This window comes from Impatiens glandulifera, chromosome 7 (assembly GCF_907164915.1).
Source record: "Impatiens glandulifera chromosome 7, dImpGla2.1, whole genome shotgun sequence".
Taxonomy (NCBI): Eukaryota; Viridiplantae; Streptophyta; class Magnoliopsida; order Ericales; family Balsaminaceae; genus Impatiens; species Impatiens glandulifera.
The window spans coordinates 31,654,572-31,678,259 of record NC_061868.1 but is presented as its reverse complement, the minus strand read 5'-3'; the positions used below and the strand labels follow the sequence as shown (position 1 = coordinate 31,678,259).

Here is a 23,688-nt window from a genome sequence, read left to right as displayed (position 1 = left end):
TAACAAATGCTTGCTATAATATCTCAAATGGTTGGTACGTAATCGGAAATCACTTATTAGATTTTTTATTATTTTATCTCTCAATAAATTTGAAATATTTTTATTAACTATTTTCTTCTATAAATAAAAAAAAGGGGTAAACTCACGTCTATATACTCTTTTATTTCATAATTTTCTTTCTATTTTATTTAATTCCATAAAAATATTTTTTTAACTCATTTTAAAAAAAATTCAAACTCACCTCAACTATAATTTTTGGATCCTCAACTATAATTTTTGGATCCGTCCCTACTTAATGATATATATAATGACCCTTCACTTCCAATCTCACCCATAATTATGATTGGTTGTGGGTAAAATTTAATTTTTTTTATTAAAAAAACTTAAAATATACTAATATATAGTAATAAAATAATTATTTTATTAAATAAAATATATTTTAATATTTTAGTCACAGATAATAGATAAAATTTTATTTAATAATTGATTGAATAAATAAAATAAAATTCAACTCTAACAGCCTCACAAAATAAAAAAAATAAAATTGGATTAGAGGCAGCCCAACCGTGTAAGAGCTTAAAAATAGCATTTTAATCCTTTGACAACGAGGGTCTATTCGCGGGAAATTGGACGAAATGACCCTAAAAATAGGCCTATTTGCCTCCGTGGTCAGCTTTAATAATATTTGATCTGGTGACCACTTTATTTTTTTGGACGACCCTTTTCGCGTAACGCGAAGGGACTTCGCGTTTCGCGAAGTGAGATGCTGTGAAAAGTCCAGAATACCCTTACTATATAATAAAATCCGGCCATTTTTTTTTCATTTCTTTTCTTCCATTCTCTTTCTTCCCTTCCGCTTTTCTCCTCCTTCTCTCTAATCTCGCCGGCGACGGAGTTGAACGGCGGCACTCAATGAGCTCCACGACGAGCACAAGCACTGTAACAATTGGTAATTTTATGTATTTCAAGTTTATTGTTGTTCATTTATGCATTTTCGAATCACTGTGTTGTTTAGGGTTTCATCTGATGATACTTCCCGTTTCGCGAAGTACTTCCCGTTTCGCTAAGTGCTTCCCGTTTCGCTAAGTGCTTCCCGTTTCGCGAAGTACTTCCCGTTTCGCGAAGGGTTTCCATTTCACAGTATTAATTATCCCGTTTCCATTTTTTCTTGCAGCCGAAGTTTTCGTTTTCTATAATGGAGAGTGGAAAGCTGATGCTAATGGAATATGGTTTTTTGATGCCTCTTCAATCAAAACATTGGATTTACCCCAAAGTACTCGTATGCTAAATTAATTGATAAACTCCATGAAAGACTTCAAGTGCAGAAATCTACTTATGATTTAGTGCTGCAAGTGAAGTATGATATTCCGAATATCACAAATCCTAAACCCGTTTTTATTGAAGATGATGAGGATCTGAACATATATTTATCACGCTTGATTTTGGGTCGAACTGTGTCACCATTGTGTGTGTCTGTAGTAGAGAAGTCACAATTTACTAAAGAAAAGATACCACTACTTACCTACCCAACTCAAGAAAGTATTCTCCCACAATTTACTCAGAAAATTGTACCAGAAGCTTTACCCTCGGAGGTCTTTGTTGAAAGTAATGAAGCCGGAGATAACTCTTTGCCTCACATCCCACTTACTCAGGACTTGCATGCATCGATACCTACACCACATAGTGCGAGAAGAGCATCAACGGGTACACCTACTAGTGCAAGAAGATCATCATTGGGTACACCATGTAGTGCAAGAAGATCATCATTTGGTACACCATCGACAAACATATCACCGACAGACATATCACCGAAAGACATATCACCGACAGACCCCTCATTTGCGTTGGCGTTAACTACTGAAACCGTATTGGAAGTCGGTGCCTTGTTTGAAAATAAAAAAGAACTACAACTGATGCTATATAAATATGCGATGACTAATCATTTTGAATTCAAGGTGGAGAAGTCAAGAAAACATCTTTGGTATGTGAAATGTTTGGATGAGAAATGCAAGTGGAGATTGCGTGCCGTGAAAGGTAAATTATCTGAGATGTTTGAGATCCGGAAATTCGACCAACAACACTCATGCTCAGTTCTATCGAGGCAAGAGAAAAAAAATGCAAACACCAGCATGGGTTATTGGGCAGTGCGTGAAGAGTAAGTATATGGACCATCACCATAATCACTTGCCTAAGAAAATAATTGAAGACATGCAGGCAACTTATGGGGTAAATTTGACTTATAATAAGTCTTGGAGGGCTAGGGAAATGGCATTAGTGGCGGTGCGAGGAACGGTTGAGGATTCATATGAAAAATTACCCTCATACCTTTACATGTTGGAGAAGCATAATCCTGGTACCATAACAGACATCCAAACAGACGAGGTCGGGCACTTCAAGTATATGTTCATGTCCCTAGGCCTCTCTATTAGGGGTTTCAAAGCATTTTGTCGTCCCGTATTGTGTGTTGATGCCAGTTTTCTTAAGCACAAGGTGGGAGGTCAACTATTGGTGGCTATTGCATTAGATGCTAATGAACAATTATATCCTGTCGCATTCGGAGTTGTTGATTCAGAGAATAATAACTCTTGGACTTATTTTATGCAAAAATTGAGAGAAGCAATTGGATTAGTTGATGATCTCGTCTTCGTATCCGATAGACACCCAAGCATCGCCAATGCCTTATGTGCTGTTTTTCCAGAAGCATACCACGGTGCGTGCACATATCACATAAAGATGAATATCAACGCGAAATTCAAAACTGATAATTGTCATATGGAGTTTGATATGGCTTCTCGTGCGTACACTGTCCACGAATTCAATCGTTTTTTTGACAAGATAAGGGTTAAAGATAATAGGATTGCTGCCTATTTGGAAGAAATTGGATTTCAAAGATGGAGTAGAGCATTTTTCCCCGGTAAGCGATACAATCAACTAACAAGCAATTATGCTGAGAGTTTTAATAGTCAGAGCAGGGAAGCCAGAAAGTACCCCATTTCCTCAATGGCCGAGTATTTAAGATTGACAATACAAGGTTGGTTTAATGAGAGAAGAGAAAGAGCGTCCAACCACCGAGAAGTGTTATCTCCAACATATGAAAAGTGGTTACGTGAGGGATTCGAGAAGGCTAGATTCTATACAGTATCATCGCTTAACCGATTCGAGTTTTATGTGCATGATAATCAGTCTCATTTTAAAGTCAATTTGAAAGACATGAACTGCACTTGTAGGGTATTTGAAGTTTCTGGTCTTCCTTGTACTCATGCAATGGCTGCTGCCCGTCACCGCAATTTGGTTTGTTATGACTTTTGTTCAAGGTATTATTCAGCTCACATGTTTAATTTATTTAACCAATTGTTTAATCGTTTTATTTTCCATTCTTACAGGTATTACACAACTGAATCTTGGATGAATGCATATGCGGAGACATGTTACCCTGCTGGTGATGAAGACGATTGGGATATTCCCGAAATGATCAAGGAACGCGTATGTCTAAAACCACCTGTCAAGGTTAAGAAAGGGCGCCCACAAACAAAGCGTAGGTCATCTCAAGGTGAGGTACGTAAGGCTCCGAGACGATGCAGCTCATGTGGTGGACTAGGACATAATAGGGCCACATGCAAAGCAGTCATGCCTGCACCATCTACTGCAAAAGCATCATCATCTAAGCATCAAGACTCATCTTCTCAACAGCACGAGCCATCATCTCAACAATATGAGCCTTTAGATTGATTGGGATAAGTTGTATAAGTGTTTTGGATAAGTTGTATTATGTTTTCGGATAAGTGTTAATCGGATAAGTTGTACTCGGATAAGTTGTACTCGGATAAGTGTTAATCGGATAAGTTGTAATCTGTATGTTGTATCTAGTTTATCTGTGTACTGAAGGAGTACTTAACGTTTCGTTAGGTACTTATCGTTTCGTTAAGTACTTATCGTTTCGTTAAGTACTTATCGTTTCGTTAAGTACTTATCGTTTCGTTAAGTACTTATCGTTTCGTTAAGTACTTAACGCTTCGTTAAGTTATACTTGGTTTAAGTTAAAGTGAGTTTAAGTTAGTTACTTGGTATGATTTATGTACATTGATTTATATGTTCAATTCTTTGGTATGTAAATATCAGACTACCAACCAACCAGACTACATTAAAACTACAAATATTTTAACATGAAATGTAACTTAAGTTGAAGTTCTACCCAAAAAGTAATACAAGTTCAGAATACATAAGCACAAGTCAAGTTCTATCCAAAAATCAATAAACGATTACAATACAAACTAAGGTTCTGTAATTTGATGAAATAACCGGACCGCCATCTTTTGTCGAAAAAACTCCATTTCATTGGAAGTCACCTTCTCTACACCTAAACCAGCAGTCAAGTATTCCATGTGCATAAGCATAAATACACCACAATCCCCACTTTCTGCTGCTCTAGGGACTTCCCCATATTTGGCGACTACATTTTTGGCTGGGTGTGACAACCTTTTATATGTCAGTTTCTGGAAATTGAAATTAGGATACCTTTGTAGCTCAGCATCACTGGCTCCCATTGCATATATTCGTGGAAACATCTCACACAAAGGTCTCAGGTATGGATCGAGATTCCTATAAATACTCGAGTCGCAGTCATAAACGTCAATGTGATTATCTTGTACACGAACGACGCACAGTACCCAATGCTTGTTGCCAATGTTCAAAGGCACGTAAATATCGTCTACTAGTGGCCATTCTGGCATATGTCTATGGTCCGCACCCCAGAAGTACTGAGCAAATACCTCTGATATTGGAAAATTTTCAGGATCTTTTTTAAAGTTCGGGTACTCTCGCCTCATCATATCTGCTAATAAGCAATCCCCTATTGATACTTTACAATGTTTATATGTCTTGGGATATTGCTCAATCCTTTTGCGCAACAAGTGGCAGACTGCGTCGACTTCCTACAAAATGGGGGAAAAGGCAGCATATATCAAAAACCTTATTCATAAGTTAAAGAATTAATATGAAATGCAAGACTTACAGGATCTTTAAGCCATGTGCACTTTGTTAGAACTCTAACAAACAACTTCTTTCGTGCTTCGCAAGTAAACACAGTCTTTGTCTCATCATTGGTGGCTACATCTTTCAACCAATTTTGTAATTGAACCAAAAACTCATCATCAAATTTTTGAAGGGGATTGATAGTTAATGGATCATTCGTCTTTGGCTGTTTTGACACAGAAGGGTTGGTGTAGTCTTCATCTTTCTTCTGCTTCCTCACTCTTTTTTTGGGAACTACTCCTTTAGGTGGAGTGTTGTATAATTGGAAATCATCATCATCGTTCTTAGGGCTGCAAATGAGCCGAGCCGAGCTCAAGCTTGCTGAAGCTCGAGCTCGACTCGATTAAGTATTTATTAGCTCGACTTGAACTCGAGCTCGAACGAGCCTATAAATTTGAGCTCGAGTTCGACTCGACTATATTACCTACAAGCTCGGCTCGACTCGAAAGCTTGAACAAAAATTTAATTTTCAAGCTCAAACTTGAGCTCGAACTCGAACTCGATTCGAGCTCGATTCGAGCTCGAACTCGAACCAAATTTATTTATAAAATTAAAATATCAATCTTTCATACATATTAATAAAAACATGATATTTCAAAATTAAAATATGAAACAATCATAACTATTCAAAATTCTAAAACATAATAATCCAAAACATTAAATCACCATTACTAATCAAAATTCTAAAACATAAAATTCAAAAATTAAAGTACAAAACAATAAAAATTGTTTGAACATTCAATATATTAATCTTTTTAACTCATGTTCTTCAATCATAGCACACGTACAACTACCTGCATTCAATAATATGAAATGTTTAATCTTAAAAATAATTAATATAAAAAATAAATGTTAAAACAAATAACTAAAATTTAACTTACTTTAAGATGTAGATACCGGCAACAAAATTTCTTGATATGTCTTCTCTTTCTGAAAAAGTGAAAAATTAATTAAATAAGTGATAAAATTCAGTATATAACATAAGAATTTAATTATAAAAACTTACTTTAGTCTTCTTTTTCATTAGATATTATTATATATATTTGAATTATTTAGGTGCAAGTATAACAAGATTCAAACATTATAGGAAGAATATAACTTATAACAACAATATATATTATTTTTTTTTATATTATAATATATATTATATATAGTATAATATAAGTATCTTTTTATCTCTTTTCAATATAAGTATAATATAATATAAGTATCTTTTTATCTTTTTTCAATATAAGTATAATATAATTTTATTAAATATTAACCATATTTATTTCTTTTTATACTAAACTAATTATTATATATTAATATTATTTTATTATATATAATATATTAACCCTTTTTTATCTCTTTCAATATTATATATAATATACTTTTATTATATATAATTTATTTTTTAAAAAAATTATTTCCATCTTTTTCTTAATATTTTTATAGAATAATCGAAACTAATAAGTATTATTCTATATATTCATTCAACCTAGGTATAGAATAATCGAAGTCTAAGTTTATCCTAATACATAAAAAAAGATATATAAGCATAAATTGTTTTAAGAAAAAAATATGAACAAGACTTAAGATGAACAAGACTTACTTTACCACTGAGTTCACCAATAAATAATTTTTTCCTTTCTTTGTTGCTGGATTTCCTTAAAGTAAAAAAAAATCAAAGTTAAATAAAAACGCAAAAACAATAGTTATCATAAAAAGAGAAAATAAATTTAATTACCTGTAATGTAACTGTAAGACTCTTCTGAAAAAATATGTGAAGACGAATGAAGAAAAGATTAAGAGTGAAAGAAATTGTGAAGATGGAAGAGAAAACGTAGAAAGAAGGAAAGAAGAGGCATGGAAGAGAAAATGTAGAAATAATGAAAGAAAGGCTATTAGATGAACAGGTTAGATGAGAGAAGAAGAGACGATTAGATGAAGAGTCAGATTAGGTTAGATGAGAAATAAAGAAGAGGGATTAAGAAGAGGGATTAGATGAAAGTTGTAGATGTGTTAGAAATTAGGGTTTTAATTATGAATTATGAGCCTTTCATATGGGTTTTGAAGAAAAAGAGAGGGAAAAAATATATTATTAGAGTTTTAATATTAAATAAAAAAAATTATATATTATATACTTAGGCTCGAAAAAGCTCGACAAGCCATCGAGCAAGCATTATATGAGCTCGAGCTCGACTCGAATTTTAAACGAGCCGGCTCGAGTTCGGCTCGAGCTGGGTCAAAGTCAAGCTCAAGCCGAGCTTTGACCGAGCGGCTCACGAGTAGCTCACGAGTAGCTTGACTCATTTGCAGCCCTAATCGTTCTCATCCTTCCCATCCCTCGAATCCTTCCCATCCTTCCCATCGTTCTCATCCTTCCCATCCGTGGCATCCTTCTCAACCTTGACTTTCTTCTCAACCTTCCCAACCTTGAGTTTAACCTTCCCATCATTGGCTTTCTTCTCAACCTTCTCAACTTTGACCTTATCCTTCTTTTTCTCAATTATTTCTTGCATCATATCGGAGAGCAACATCTCCCCACCATCCACCTTCACATCAGTCTCAATCTCCCCAACATGCACCTTCACCTTGACATCATTCTCAATCTCACCACCATCCACCTTGACATCATTCCCAATCTCACCATCATCCACCTTGACATCATTCTCAATCTCACCACCATCCACCTTCACATCAGTCTCAATCTCCCCACCATCCACCTTCACATTATTCTCAGTCTCCTCCACCTTCACCACACTATCCTCCACCTTCCTATCCTACAAAAATAGAATAACAGTGTGGTCAACGTTTACTTCACGAAACATTTGACTTCGCTAATCAAAACTTACCTCAGTTTTATCCTCTACCTTCACACTCTCCTCCTCCACCGTCCCATCCTTCATCTCCATCTCATTTGTATTAATCTCCATCTCATTCGTCATCATCTCCTCCACCTTCCCATCCTGCAAAAAGAAAACAATAGTGTGGTCAGCGTTTACTTTCCGAAACAACATTTCACTTCGCTAATCAAAACTTACCTCAGTTATATCCTCCACCTTCTCACTCTCCTCCTCCACCTTCCCATCCTTCCTCTCTATGTCATTCGTCTTCATCTCCTCTACATTCCCTTCCTGCAAAAATAAAACAACAGTGTGGTCAGTTATGAACAACAAAAGATAAGTACTTAATGAAGCGTTAAGTACTTAACGAAGCGTTAAGTACTTAGCGAAGCGTTAAGTACTTAACGAAGCGTTAAGTACTTAGCGAAGCGTTAAGTACTTAACGAAGCGTTAAGTACTTAACGAAGCGTTAAGTACTTAGCGAAGCGTTAAGTACTTAGCGAAGCGTTAAGTACTTAACGAAGCGTTAAGTACTTAACGAAGCGTTAAGTACTTAACGAAGCGTTAAGTACTTAACGAAACGATAAGTACTTAACGAAACGATAAGTATTTTTATCTTACCTCAGTCTTGCCCTTCTTTTCCAATTTGCTCTTCTTCTTCTTCTTCTTCTCCTCCTCCATACTATCTAATTTGCCTATTAACGTGGCCATCCTTTGGTTGGATTTGGCTAATAACTGTTCGCACATACTAACAACCAACTTTTTCATATAAGCCTTGTGATGTGTTTGAGTTTCTTCGTAAGCTGTTTTCATCTCTTTGAGCTCCTTCTTCACCTCTTTGATGAGCTCCTCCTTCAGCGCTTTTACCTCCTCTTTCAGCTCTTCACATTTACATCCAACAGAAGATGTTGGAAGTAATCCAGGACTAGTAGCGGATGGGGGACTAGGAATGTTGGCAGGACTAGATTCATAAGCAAGCTTCCTCTTCAGGTTTACTGCTTCTTTGAGATTAAGCGCAGCCTTTCTCTTCCGGGTGTTTGGTTTGGAAGTAGGTTCTTCTTGTTCATCCTCAGGTTCACTTCCCTCCTCTTCATCATCATAATCCTCCTTCACTAACTTCCCTTCTGTAAATCCCTCAAAAAATTCATCAGTTGACTCATCTATTTGTTCAAAGTCTTCACCACTGTATAACCTCTTCTCCATGGAGGACTCTTCCATCTCAGTCAGATCCGTTGTCTCCAAGGCAGACTTTATCTCGATCAAGGTGTTCTTCCTGTTGGAATGATAGACTAACAACCTTGGGCGTAGAGGATCATTAAGCTCATTCTTTCTAGCAAATTTAGGGACAAAACCTTTGATGACCTCATATGTCCACACTTGAAATGTCAATGCAAACCCATAAATGTTATAAGCAAAAGGAGCATAAGGATCAGTACTCTTTTTCTTCTTCTTATAATATTTGTGACTGAGATGTCTCATGTTCTTGTTCAAACCCTTGAGGGTGGCTCTAAAGGTCACCTTCCCCCAAGGAAATCGGAGGAAACTTTTCTCGTCTTCGACCATGTGGAGGATTTTTGCAAATACCACCCTCCTTGGGTCAAATGAAAATAGGTACTGGCAAATCAGGCATACCAGCCCCATCTTCCAGGCATCTTCCTTATCTCTACATTTCAAAAAAGCAGTCTCCAAGTCTTGCATTACTACACTCGTCTTCCCTTTAAAATATTTTACCAACAGAGGTGGACAACCTCGGCATTCTTCTTCGTTCACCTCAGGAAACCTTCCGAAGTTTAGGCCCGTCACCAAGGCGTACTCTTTCATACCAAACACAAGTTGTTGCCCATTGATATTGAAAGTTATCTCCTTGGAGGTTGAGGTTACCCTTCTAAGCAACATGTGATGTACAATAGTTCCTGAGAACTGCAACACTGACGCAGAGACTATATATCTGAATTGGGTATTGTACACCTTCTCCACAAGATCCATTTCCTCAAACTTCATAACAATCTTCTTCAGGCAGAGGGCGCTTCAAACTTCATAATTCGCGAATCCCTAAACCAGAAACAATAACCAACAACCAGAAACAAACATGCAAATATAAGGCAATAATCAATAACCAGAAACCTAACCAAATAAACTGAAACAGCCAAAACCCTAAAACTAAACATGCAAATATGAAAACCCATAACCAAAAAAAGACATGCAACAACAAAAAAAAAAACAAACCTGAGATTTATGGGGAATCAATGATAGAGAGAGAGGACACGAGGGGGACGGGCAGATCGGCCTTGTCAAAGTCTTCAGTGAGACGGTTGTAGTAGAGAGAGAGGAATCGAGAGGATAGAAGAGGGAAAATGGAAGAAATGAATGTCGAAATGTTTTATTTTTTAAAATATATGGTATGGCGCGTGCATATACGCGCGCCTCTTTGTCTTTCTACGCGCGCGTGCAGAAACGCTAAGTACTTAACGAAGCGTTAAGTACTTAGCGAAGCGTTAAGTACTTAGCGAAACGTTAAGTAGTTAACGTTTCGCTAAGTACTTAACGCTTCGTTAAGTACTTAACGCTTCGTTAAGTACTTAACGCTTCGTTAAGTAACTAGCAGAAACGATATCATCTGCAAATATAATCACAGCCAAAAGAACAATCAATAAGATGAACAAACTAATAAACCAATATGAACAAATATGAACATATATGAACAAATATGACCCAATATGAACAAATATGATTCAATATGAACCAATATTAACCAATATCACCAAAAAGAACATATTTAGGGTTAGGGTTTCATTAAGAAATACAAATAAAAACATAAATCTGTTATATAAACATAGATTCGGGGATTATGTTTCTTATCTTGTAGATTTATGCTTTAGGGCTCGCCGTCGCCGGAGTTTACGCCGCCGGCGACAAACTCAGGAGGAAAGAAAGCTTGAGAGAGAAAGAAAATGAGAGAAATGAAAAAATTTAAGTACATATATCAATACTGTTTCACTTCGCGAAACGCGAAGTCCCTTCGCGTTACGCGAAAAGGGTAATTTCGTCCAAAAAAAATAAAGTGGTCACCAGATCAAATATTATTAAAGCTGACCACGGAGGCAAATAGGCCTATTTTTAGGGTCATTTCGTCCAATTTCCCCTATTCGCGGGACGACAGTCACATTTCTCACAACATTTTGATGTCCATAAACACATTAGCATTTTTTTTTCATTAACAAATTACGTGATTATATAAAAAAAAATGTCCCTTAACAAATATTATTTATATGATAATGAAAAGAAAATATTGAATTAATTTATTTAGCACCGTTTTTTTATTTTTTATTGTCATGTACTTTGAAGTTTTTATTTTCATTTTTAATATAAATAACCATTTTTCAAGAAAAAAATAGCATTTTAGCTTTCAAAAAAATTGTTTTTATAATAATTATTATTATTTAGAAAAAGAATGAGAAACTAATTTAGAGTTGTTTTGGAGGGGGGAATGGAATTAAATTTAAGGTTGGGATGGTTCTTCTTCTTCCTTTTGGTTGGTTGAAGAATAGTTGTGTTGAATTATATAAATACTTGATATGACAATTCCTATTCACATAGTAATACAAGACCAAATTTAAAGTTACAATGCATCATCAAGATGTCAAATTTAAATAGATATGGGTTTCTCCAGAAAAATATTTTTGGGGGAGCACGAATATCGTTACAGCTTTCTTGTCGACAAGATCATGTTTTGAACCGAAAAAAGTGAACAACTCTTGCATTTGGTTTGCTCTTCATTTCAAGTTTCACCTGTCTTACTATCCCTGGTTATTGGATAGAGTTGGTAAAAGGGATTCTTAACTTTTCTTATCAAGAAAGAAACATTTTTCATAAAGAGTCTAAGAGTAGAAAGCTACCTTTTGCGTTTGCTCTTTGTGGTTGTGGAGGATGTAGGGTTGGTGTTCCAATTCCGCTTCCTCTGGTTGATAAACCAGTTGTTTATCTGTTTCAGTTGCAACCCTGTTTCCTGCACCAATCTTGTTTTATCTTCTTCCTGAAATGTGTAAATAATTTCACTTCCAAGTTTTAGTAAGCTGATAGCAAATGTGAAAAGAAGGTAACAGAGACAGATTATTGATAATACTAACAGTTGGATATGGCCATTTTGAATGGGATTGCCACCAGGATTTGAGCTGTGAGGTGGTGTCACAAGGGAGCTTCCCCGCTCTTCTTTTACGAAGTATTTCCTCTCGGATATCAACAATCTTATCCTTGTACCCCTAAAATATCATTTCTATTACTATCAAATTCTTCGTCCAGATGGGATCACGTTTGGAAATTAATTAAACTTAATCTGACGAAGTTTTAGAAAATTATTGGCATTTTCTAATCTGGATCTGAATCTAGATAATGAAACATAAGTGTTTATGCTGTATTTAGATCACCTGCTTGAGGTCGTGCTTTAACTCTTGTCTGACACGTTCCATTAGTGACCTCTCACTTTCGGTTGGGACTAGAGGACCAAAACCTGTGTTCTCTACGTCATCTAGATTTCCGTCAAACAAATTGGCTTCATTATCTTCTAGTTCTTCATCGTCATCTGACATTGTTGCCCCAGTTCCCTCTCCAGGAGCTACACCTGCTCATATACAAAATTCCATAGTATCTGTTAGTTTCTCTTCATTTATATATATATTTTTTTTAAAATTTAATGCTTATATTGAGCTTTTTCTTGTTTTGCTAAACTTTAAACCATTTCATTAACAATGAAAGAAATGGTTATGAAAGGGAAGAGCTTGAGGAAATAAAACAAGCAAGACAAGCACAAGCTTATGTTTTTGTCTTGAGCGTTTGAAAGGACAGACTAGAATGTTTAAACGGGAAATTCTCCATATACTATTAGCTATTTAGTGCCTTCTTCTGTGGTTCCTTTGGTGAGAGATGCAGACAATCTGCAAACCGATTTGGTTTGAGAAAAGGTCTCTCCTAAAGAGAGGAACGGTCATTGAATAGAGAGGTTAACATTACACATTAGTTTCTACTTACCTGTTTTCTTTCTATTTTAGTAAGCAGAATTTCCCAAGAAACATGAAGAGATGTCCAGCAAGATCATCCAAATTTGAAATACAAGAAATACAACACAAATGCATATATGCTTACACATTGGATTTTCAAAAGGAATATATGAATCTGGTGTCTTCTCAACAAATGAAAGGTTGCCACATGTCTCTCATTAAATGGAACAAAATAAGTTCCCAGTGAATTTGGAGATTTCCAGATAGTAATTTGTTCAAACTGACAGAAACAAACAAATTTAAGGCAACTTTCAATAAAAGGAAGAAACTTGTGGCTTGAATATATTAACTTTTCTTGATCACATGCATAGAGTACTAAATAAAACCCATATGCATCACAATTATGGTCTCACATATGAATTGTATGTATCCAAATAGCTTGGTTATTGCCAGAAATTGTTCATGAACGTTTTTGAAATGATAAATTATTCCCAAACTTCCATGATGAGAAGGTCATTAGTAATGCTGTCATGTCCATCAAGAAATAAAAAAAAAAAATAATCCTAGATGCATGGTAATATCTTGTTCACTTTCATCACTTATAATTAGACTAATTAATCATTTCTCCAATGTTCTATGATATTTCATCATCCCTTGAAGCTCTTGTGATTAGGATAATTGTTATTACAAAAATGATTAACCAAATCCATATCAGCTAGATTACTTTAAAAATAATGCACAAGCCTAATTAATGCTGTTGTAATAACAAAAGGAATTATGCATTATCAGATAATACGATTTAGAATGAAAGAGTATGCCTGAGATTGTAGACATGGGAGTAAGGTTAACATCTGATCACAAACTAATTTGGCATAATCTCATTTGGGACACTTAATGAAAGTGAACCCATTATTAACTTGACTTGCATTTACAGCAACAACTCTTCCGATAAGTTAGTTACTAGGTCAAACAGAACTGTATTTAAGGATTGGACATTTAAAAGTGTTCATGAATCTAACTTTCCATGTTCAAAGAACGAAGATACAAAAAGAAAAAGAAGTCAGTTTTACAGTAACTAGATAAATCGGTTACAAAACCTGAATTGATTCTGACAAGATAAGAATTTAACTCAAAGCACAAATCACGAGTATAGGAAGACACCTATGGTAATACCAATCATATTACTATTAGACAGTAGTACTGAAATGTGACAAATCTATGTTGAGATGGCTATTTAGTAAGTCCATGAGTTAGAGCTTGTTTGGTGTGGGTCATTTGGAAATAATATTCATCAACAATCACTTATAAATCACATCATTCAAATCATCAATCAAAATACTAAATATCTTCTACTTCTTTCTCTTTTATTAATTTATTTATTCATTATATATTTATATCCATAATGTCTATTTATTCAAATAGCCCTAAATTACCTGATTTTTCATAACTTACAACAAACTAGGTTATTTGAAAATAACCACCTAATTATTCAAATGATCCCACAATAAACAAAGTCTTAATGAATATTTTGACTTTATAGTTTATCTCATCACAACTTCCATCTTTGGAGGTTATTTGGTTGTCGCCGTTTCTCCTTTCCTTCTCCTTTTCCCCATTATGCCACTTTCTTTCATTGTTCAAATATAAAAGTAGCTTTCTCGACAACCTTTTTAATATAAACTTTAACATTTCAAAACAAAACAAAAAAGAACTATTAGAAAGTATTATTTTATTGACTTATATATGAAATGAAACTCCTGCCCTATACACATGAAAAGTAACCAGCATAACCTAGCCATCAAATGAAGTTGCCAATTTGGTGTTTATTCACATGAACAATAGAAATAAACATTTAAGGTTCACCTGTAAAGCTTTGCAGAGATTGCTCAAGCTCCCAGCAAGCCATAACTGCTTCCATCGCATGAACACGGACATGTTGTTGCAATTGTTCTTTAAATGAACTGAGTAATAAAACATAATGTGTCTGCATAAGAAGGAAAAGGTAAATCACACCTTAGAATTGTATTACTTGAAGACAAACAGTTATGTAAGATAATATAACACATTCAAGAGAAAATTCTGTCTACAAGAAATGAACTCAAGCTTCCTTGTCATAACTCAAAACCTGAAAAATCCATTTAACCACTTGAACATCTTCAAACGGCAAACTCCGTCAGATTAGAAAAATAAGCTATATTGGTGTAAAACAAATATTTTTCCTTCTATTGAATGAAGGGCATTGTCCCTCAGTTCTTCTCCACTCCCCATCTGATTGTATCTCTTTCTTCCCTTAATTTCTTCTACATCTCCCTCAATCTCCCCCAAAACTTCTTGCTGATTCTGGTAACTATTCAGATCTAATCCAGCTTAGCTGAGTCTTAATCTCATGTCTGGACACAACAGATAGACGCCCATAAATTTGAGTACTACTATCATGCAATCCTTTTAAACGACGAAACAGATTTTTTGCTTCATATCTCCTCTTATTAATCATTCTTGTTATCTGGGAATCGGTTTTTTGTAAGAAGTTTAAAAAAGAATAAGAAAGAAGACTCTGGAATGACCAATTGGACAAAGGAAAAGAAAGATGGCTGGTTTCAAATGATCCCATATGTGGACAAGCATTAAAACAAGAGATTCCCATAGCACCACTAAAGTCTCAATGATATGTACGGAGAGATGAACTATGATGTGCCCACTTGTACGATATGATTCAGATTTATAAAACAAAGTATTCTCTTGAATAATACATTGCCTAAAATATCTTGGAGAACTTGATGAAGAAGGGACGAAATTGGAAACTTCTCCTATGTTATCCAACACATGTATGAGTTCCATCAAAACACGAAATCTCCATGGACATTGGAGAATCTAATACTGCAGGAATTGGAAAGATGATCCAATTAATGTATGCCATTAAACAGACTTCTAAGTTCTGATTGCATCAAATCGTGTCAAGTTCACTTAGTAATCAGTATTCAAGCGGATTAAATAAAATTTCTAAGCATGTTGTAGATAAATTACCATGAACTGGTCAAGGTCCTTATCATCCAGGAGCTGACTTCCTTGTCCAAGAACGGAGTATTTGGTCACCACCTGCTGCGATTGCGCCAGCTGCCTATCAATCCTCGTCAGTTGATCAACCGGCGTGGCGATGCGGAGGCACTGAACATGAGCTGATAGGAGCTGCTCGTACAGAGGATGCGCTAGAATATCAGATTTGCACTTAGCCCTCTGCCAATGATTACTCTCATCTACAGTGCCATAACCAGCCTTCTCACAGGGTTGACTTGGGTCTTTTACATCGCAATTTATTGCCGTTTCTGACGCCGCGACGATTATTCCCGGTAATTCTTCAGCTCCCTCTCCGTGAATAGAACGGCCGGTTATCCACTGATTCGACGCGGATGAGTCGGAATTGCTGGTCTGTAGATGAAGGAATACCCCATCTTCGTACTGGTGGTGTCCCTGACCCTGTTTCCGGAGAATAGCACTATTTAACCACGTAGGCTGTTTTCCGGCGGCGTCGGGTGAGGGCTGGACTAACTGCTCTGGTAATCCTCTAAGGACCGACGTGTTTTGGGTCAGTTGCTGGTCAGCAAGCTGCTGAAGCGCCATTTCCTGGAAGAGATGGTCGTGAAACGCCATTGACGAACAACTCTCAAGGGTGCTGTCTCATTCTAGAGAGAGGGAAGGGAGATAGAGGAACAGAAAAAGGAAGAAGTTTTTATCCTTTACGACTTATACGTAAATAAGGACAACAACGGCTATAGTTGAAGAAACTTTTTCTTTTTTCATTTATAAAAGAATCCTAAAATAAGATGGACAAAACATTATTTTTTTTTAAAATTATTATTATTATATAAGAAGTTAGTATTACAATGGGTAGGGTTGCAAACGAGGAAGTCCTCGTGAAACGACTTAATCAAAATTTTACTTGAGCTTAACTTTGACGAAGTTCGAGTCGTGTTTGAGCCGGCTCGTTTACTATTCGAGTTTACCTCGAGCTCATATAATATTTATTCCATAATTTATTTAGTTTTTTTGAGTCTGAAATATATATTTACTATTTATTTTAATATTAAAATTTAAAATCTAAAAAATAATTTTTCTTAACTCTCTCTTTAAAGGGGAAATTTGACGAAATAATCCTGATAATATGATTATTTTCAAAAATAACATAGGGAAAGTAAGTTTTGCAAACATAACCTTTTGCCCCTAGTAAAAGACACTTATACCCTCAATAAAATATGATATTATTTCCCCCTTTGCCTCTCTCTCCTCATTTCACCATTTCTCTTCTTTCTTTCCCCGACGATCGTCCCTTTCCCTTCTCCCTTTTCTCTCTTCTTCCCGATAACCAAACGAACAAACGAAGCGCGAAGCAGATCGATCAACTCCCCAAGGCAACGCCGGAACGCCTTCATCATTTCAGGTGAGTTTTTCCTGTTTTTCTGTCGTTTTCCTTTTAAATGTGTTATAGCGTTTAGGGTTTTAGCGTTTTAGAGTTTTAGAGTTTATGTTTAGGGTTTTAGAGTGGCTGAAAGAGTTTTACAGTGGATGATGCATTTTCGCAGACGAAAATACAATTTTCGCAGGCGAAAATACAATTTTCGTCTACGATGATACATTTTTTGCAGACGACAGATGCATTTTCGCAGGCGTAAATGCATTTTTCGCAGGCGACAAATGCAATTTTCGCATACGCAAATGTATTTTTTTTCGCCTGCGAAAAATGCTTTTTTCGCCTACGAAAAATACAATTTCGCGCTGTGAGGTCATTTTAACTTTCTTAACATTGTTTCACTTGGCTAATCTTGCAGAGATTGTTGGTTAAGTATGAGTTTTTGATTTCGTTGATCTATTTTGTGGGTTTATTTGTATACTTGATTGTGACCCCATCAAAGTCTGATGGTGCTAAAAGAAGCAAAAAGAAGTGCTAGGAAATCGGTTGTTCTCTTTTGATTAGATGAAATCCACTTTTTTGATAAGTTAAAACGCGGCCACTTGTTTAGATTTTTTTTATTTGTGTTATCTTTAGACATTTTGTATGTGTTTTGGTTAAAGATTTTGTTACAACTAGTTACTAAAGAAACACAAATTTACTCATTTTGGGTTGTTATAACTTACATGATTATGATTATTTTTTCGTCATTAGAGTTTTATTTCTAGCACAATTCTACAACCGACAATCCTTTGATTAAGCCATTTGTGCCACTCTAAAGACTAGAGGAAGAACACAACTAACTATTATTATTTTTATGCCAAATTTTAAGAATAAAATATAGTATACAAACCACCACTGATGAATTATTAACATCTTCAAAGAGGGAGGAATAATAAGTTTGATAGATCAACGAAATCAAAGACCCATACTTAACCAACAATCTCTACAAGATTAGCCAAGTAAAACAATGTTAAGAAAGTTAAATGACCTCACAGCGCGAAATTGTATTTTTCGTAGGCGAAAAATGCATTTTTCGCAGGTAAAAAAAAAATACATTTGCGCCTGCGAAAAATGCATTTACGTCTGCAAAAATGCATCTGTCGTCTGCGAAAAATGCATCATCGCAGAATCTTTCAACCACCCTAAAACCCTAAACCTAAATTCTAAAACGCTAAAACCTTAAACGCTATAATACATTTAAGAGGAAAATGACAGAAAAAACAGGAAAAACTCACCTAAAATGATGAAGGCGTTCCGGCGTTGCATTGGGGAGTTGATCGATCTGCTTCGCGCTTCGTTGGTTCGTTTGGTTATCGGGAAGAAGAGAGAAAGGGGAAAGGGACAGTCGTCGGGGAAAGAAATAAGAGAAATGGTGAAATGAGGAGAGAGGGGGGAAAGGGAAAATAATATCATATTTTATTGGGGATATAACTGTCTTTTGCTAGGGGCAAAATGTTATGTTTGCAAAACTTACTTCCCCTATATTATTTTTTGAAATAACTATATTATCAGGGTTATTTCGTCAAATTTCCCCTTTAAAGTCCATATGATAGACCCACAATTCACATTATTATAACTTGTCTAAAAGTCAAAAAATATAAAACCCTAATTTCTATTGATTCATCATATCTGACATGACTTTTCTTCTTCACAACTTTTTTCACGTAATTCATTATTAATAATAAGTTATTGAGCTTACAATTATAATAAATTCTAAAAATTTAATTAAAGTTTATTAAGTTTGTGTTTAGGTTTGGTTTGACAAAGAGTTGTTTATGTTTTATTACATTAATGTTTATCCTATAAATATATTATTATTAAAGGTTTATATAAAAAAAATTCTAGAGAGATAAACAATGTGAGACAAAACTCTATATTCTTTCTTCTTTATAGTAAAATCTGGTGACTGAAGTTGACATAGCTCTTTTGAGTGAATCATTATAAATTTGTGTCTTATTGTGTTCTTTTTATTTGCGTTTTTACAGATCGTTCAAATATGTCATATTTGGGGATCCAAATCCTAACAACTGATATTAGAGCGATGTTATGCTAGATTGGAGCATTTAAAACGATGATAGAGAAGAACAATATATGACATGACATTATAAGATTTGATGAAATATATTATGCATTATGGAGGATGCAGATTGAATATTACCTCTATAGAAAGAAGCTTCATGTCCTTTGAGTGAGAAAACGGAGATGATGAATGAAGCTAAATGAAAACTCTTTGATAGACCAGTTTTAAAAGTTGTCTGATTGACAATAAGCAAGACTATTACTCACAACATAACAAAGGAGAAAACCATCATGGGTCTGATGAAAACTCTCTCTGATATGTATGAGAAACCATCTGCTAACAACAATGTACATGTAATGAAAAAATTATTAAATTTAAGAATGGTTGATGATACTTATGTCACTACTCATTTGTCAGATTTTAAGGGGTTTAAATTTTTTTCGAATTTTAAGGGGTTTAAATTTTTGTCATGGCTGCTAAGGTAGTGAGGGAATTCGCGAAACGGTTTTTGCTCCTATGAGCATGAACAAATAACACTTGATCATATTTGTTCATAAGCTTGGTCAAATGGGCGTGATAGGGCTTTAAATTTTCTCATTTTACTTGCCACGTGCTATTGGCTTGGGATATGACCAAATTAGAGTCATCAATTACTTCTAACTTGGTTGCCCCTTTTTCGTATGTCAACTTGAGATATGAGATGCATGCCTCATATTCAACATCATTATTGGTAATGTGATATTCAAGTTTTATGGATATTGGGTTATATGTCCCTTTCGGGTCAACTAACAGAATTCCAATTTCATAACCCTACTTTCTGAAAGCCCTATCAAATATTAGTTTCTATGTGTCTGATGTTACACTCATAATTCTGTTATTGGAGAATTCGAGTTCGTCTTCTAACTCAACAATGATGGGTTGATCAGCTAGGAAGTCTACGACAATACTTACGTTGACAAATTTATGTACCATATAAGCTATGTCATATATGGATATCATCATCATCCATTTGCCAAGCCTAGGTGAATGAAGGGTTCATTGAAATAAGAAATGGATCGAATCCAATCTTGATACTAATTTGATGGGATGAGCTTACATGTAGTGTCTCAATCTTTTGGTGATCCATGTTAATACCCAACAAATTTTCTCTGCTGGAGAGTAATTGTTTAACCCCTAGAAAACCCTTGTCCCAGAAAAAGCTCGATGTTTCAGAAATTTTAACTTCGGTTTGCGTGTTAGATAACTATTTTAAATCAAACATTATTTTAAAAGATTTATAGAAATATGTCTTAACTTTTGAAATTAATTATAATAATAATAAATTTTTGATAAAATTTTAAATAATCTTTTTAATTTAAAATAATAAAATAAAAAATTGATTAAAGAAATATTTAATTATATTAATTAAAAATAATTAATTTAAAAGATTATTTATTTGATAAAGAGTCGACAATTGATTTTATGTTTAAAATAAATAAAAACTATATGTATAAAACATATTTTTAACTAGAGTTTCGTTTTGGTTCGTAGTTTAGTGATACTCAGGAAAGGCTTTCGTGCTACATCCTCCGTTCCCATTAAAAATGGTCTCTACTTTATAAAATCTTGGATTTTTGGAAAAAAATTTGTATAACGTTTTATTTTAACAAATTATTTTTCCGGTTCTAAACATGCACGAGTTTTTCTTTGGTATTTAAAAATTGCAACAACAACATATATATGCTGGTACCTATAGCTGATGACGATGATTGAGGAGGAATGTACCTAAAGAATATCCGTTTAAAGACATTAGAGTTTAAAAATAAATCTCAAACAAGCCCTTATCAATATATTTTTATGAAAATATTCTAAAAATATTTTGAAGTCCTTTTATATTTTTTTGGATGTTTAGAAAATAGTTTAGGATCCCAAAATTACAAAAATAATTTTGAAAATTTTAAAATGGAACTAAACAGGTCCTAGGACCGGTGCTCTCAGTCCTAGGTGTGATTTTTATCGGTCATGGATAAAACCCTCGGTCCAAGGTCATAATACCTTGGTCGAGTTGCTAAATTCCATCGGTTGGGTGTGAAAATCCCTTAGTCGAGTGCGGAAATTCCTTGATCGAGTTCGGGAATCCTAAGTTGAGGTGCTGAATTCCTCAATTGAGGTGTAGAAGTCCCTTGGTGGGGGTGTTAAATTACTCGGTCGGGTGCGGGAATCCTCGGTCCTAAGTTAGCCTTAGGTTAAATTTTGTCGTTCTTAAGTGCGAAGAACACTCGGTCTTGTATTAGCTTTGGGCTGACTTTTGTCGGTCTTGGATTAGCCTTGGGCTAACATTTATCGGTCATAAGTGCGAAGAACACTCGATCCTGGTTAAACTTGGGCTAGTTTTCTCGGTCCTTAATAACACCAAACTACAGATTTGGTGATTTTATTTGAGACCCGAATCCTTTGATCTAAGGGCATGAGAAGAATCACAAAGTTCCTGATGTTTCATTCAATCGAGGTGAGGTCTCATTTAATCAAAATAGTTTTGTCACCAAAAACGAGTTTCTAATTTGTAGGCTTTAATGAAGTGTAAGAATCATGTCAATAGTTTTTTATGCTTCATATGATTGAATGTAACCAAAATATGAACACTAACTGTACTGAAATTTTTATTTTTTATAAAAATTTGGTTTTTGATCAAACATGATCGTGATGGATTGGAACTGGTCTAAATAGGTTCCCAACATCATTAGAAACATGTTGGGAATCTTTTTGGGTTGCTGTTCTTGAGCAATAACTCAAGAACATAAAACCCGATTTTGAAAATTTTAAATTCAAATTTAGGGGTTTCTGCATTAGGTTGATTGATTGAGTTTTGCTTTAACAGAAATCTTATAAATGACCTTAAGATTTCTTTCCAATCAAGAAATCTAATAACCAGCCAGTATACGAAGTTGTCAAAACTGAAATATAAAAATTTCAATTTAAACTGGTAAATCGAATTATGGTGTGATTGGAAGCTTACTTAGAGTTGGAGAACATTCCTTAGCTCTTAAGGAAGCTTCTTGAATGCGTGAATTAGAGCCTTAAGGTCTTTCACAAAAATTCTAGAAAAAATTTGAATCTTTAATGGTGGATTTTTTTCAAAGCTTGATTGAGGGCTTGAGAGTGGATCTATTGCATTCGGTTTGCTCAAAGGAGGGGTTATTCATAGCCTCCCATGGCCGGTTCGTCAATCAAGTAGGCTGGATTATGTCAAATAGTCATTGATGACATTTTGGCTGTTCTCCGACCAATTCTCCGGCCAATCGTCGATATAGGCTATTATGACTTCTCCAAGTATAGGAGAAATGATCACTAAAGTAGGGTATCATTTCACCTTTTGAACGAAGTCAATAGGAGGAGAAACGAAAAAGTTCAATTTATGAAAAATCAAATATGGAGTTGTTCTTATCCACAGTTAGTCGTCGCGAGGAAGAAGAAAAACCAGACAAGAAACAACGTCATTTCAGGTGCAAATTTGAACGCGGGATGCTACGTTGCAGCGGGCGACACAGATGGTTCTCATGCGTTGGATGAGTTTCCAGCGCATATCCGAAGGTTGTGACTTCTTCTACAAGGATTCTTCTGAATTTCGGCCACATAGGATCACAAATGATTTTCAGTTTAGGAACTTGTTTGAAATTGATTTTTTTATAATCCTTTTGCTTCATTTCAACTTACAAATTTTTTTAATAAATATGACATTTATTTTTCAATCTTTTTGGATATATTTATGGGGTTTAATAAATAATTTATTTGGGATAAAATGTATACAACATTTATTTTAATTCCACTTAATTTTCTTAAAAATAATTTGAGATAAAATGAGTACAACAATTATTCCAAATTATTTTATTTACTTATTTGGCCATTATTTTTAATTAATTAAATTTTAATTATCATAATAATTAATCTAATTAATTATTTAATTAAATTAATTATTTAATCATGATTTGGCATTAGTTTTTAATTATTTTATTTAAATTAATTATTTTAAAATTTATAACTTTAATTATGTAAAATTTAGTGATTACCCAAGTTAATTTCTGTTTTTGCAATCTGTTTAGGACAAAGAGAAAATGACTTCCTCAATACCCAATGCTTTTGATCTCTTATTGAATCTTGAATATGACTAGCAACTTATTTAATGATAATATTATTTAGTAAGATCATATAAGTTATTCAAAACAAACAACAACCATGATCATTAATAACTTTAATGATGATAGTAATAAATTAGTTTTATTAATTAAATAAAAATAAAAATTTGAATAAATAAATTAAATGAAAATGAATTAAATCGAAATAATATAAATTTACACCAAATTTGAATATAATGCGAATTTTAAGAGCAAGATG

At 34.5% G+C, this 23,688-nt stretch overlaps 1 protein-coding gene and 1 long non-coding RNA gene across 2 annotated transcripts; both read right to left on the bottom strand.

The window, feature by feature from the left end:
- Positions 1 to 4,803: 4,803 nt before the first annotated feature.
- Positions 4,804 to 5,125, bottom strand: LOC124945215. Its single transcript, XR_007099974.1, has 2 exons — positions 5,012 to 5,125; positions 4,804 to 4,931 (listed from the first exon to the last, which is right to left on the bottom strand). It is a non-coding gene; the product is annotated as an uncharacterized LOC124945215 (long non-coding RNA).
- Positions 5,126 to 11,432: 6,307 nt separating this feature from the next.
- On the bottom strand, positions 11,433 to 16,572 carry LOC124910388 (homeobox protein knotted-1-like LET12). The gene is made up of 6 exons (XM_047451022.1): positions 15,875 to 16,572; positions 14,714 to 14,834; positions 12,281 to 12,474; positions 11,984 to 12,115; positions 11,753 to 11,889; positions 11,433 to 11,659 (listed from the first exon to the last, which is right to left on the bottom strand). The coding sequence occupies exons 1-6, from the start codon at positions 16,496 to 16,498 to the stop codon at positions 11,635 to 11,637; spliced, it is 1,233 nt and encodes a 410-aa protein (XP_047306978.1). The 5' UTR covers positions 16,499 to 16,572; the 3' UTR covers positions 11,433 to 11,634.
- Positions 16,573 to 23,688: the final 7,116 nt, after the last annotated feature.

Bases quoted from the DNA above. Each gene is read 5' to 3' on its own strand.
- LOC124910388 (XM_047451022.1), bottom strand. From the start codon at position 16,498: ATGGCGTTTCACGACCATCTCTTCCAGGAAATGGCGCTTCAGCAGCTT. The intron at 14,835-15,874 runs GTAATTTATCTA...CTTCTTATGCAG, and splicing joins AGGACCTTGACCAGTTCATG to ACACATTATGTTTTATTACT. The intron at 12,475-14,713 runs GTGAACCTTAAA...GTATATGAGCAG, and splicing joins ATCTCTGCAAAGCTTTACAG to GTGTAGCTCCTGGAGAGGGA.